Source organism: Penaeus monodon, chromosome 25, assembly GCF_015228065.2.
Source record: "Penaeus monodon isolate SGIC_2016 chromosome 25, NSTDA_Pmon_1, whole genome shotgun sequence".
In the NCBI taxonomy this organism is placed as follows: domain Eukaryota; kingdom Metazoa; phylum Arthropoda; class Malacostraca; order Decapoda; family Penaeidae; genus Penaeus; species Penaeus monodon.
In genome coordinates, this window is record NC_051410.1 from 29,853,786 (window position 1) to 29,854,051 (window position 266).

General features: G+C 59.0%; 1 protein-coding gene across 1 annotated transcript in view; it reads right to left on the bottom strand.

The window, feature by feature from the left end:
* Positions 1-266, bottom strand: part of LOC119589134 (neprilysin-1-like) — a 29,203-nt gene that overhangs the window by 2,867 nt on the left and 26,070 nt on the right. The window contains 1 exon segment of the mRNA XM_037937708.1: positions 93-260. Within this exon segment, the coding sequence (XP_037793636.1) occupies positions 93-260 (168 nt within the window).

Below are 266 nucleotides of genomic sequence, written 5' to 3' on the forward strand. Positions count from 1 at the left end.
AGCACACACACACAATCACTATTTCTCGATAACCCCCTCTACTGACACCAAACGCCCCCTCTCCACCACCCAAGTTCCCCGGAGGCGCTCACATTGGCGTACTCCTTGGCCAGCTCGTCGGGTTTGGTGAGCATCTCGGGGTATCCGATCTTCTCGTTCATAGCGTTGGCCTTCTCCCTGGCCACGGCACGGGTCTCGTCGTCCATCCAGTCGTTCTCCTCCAGGAGGTCCGAGAACGCCGACCGCAGTGTGTGGATCATCTCGAG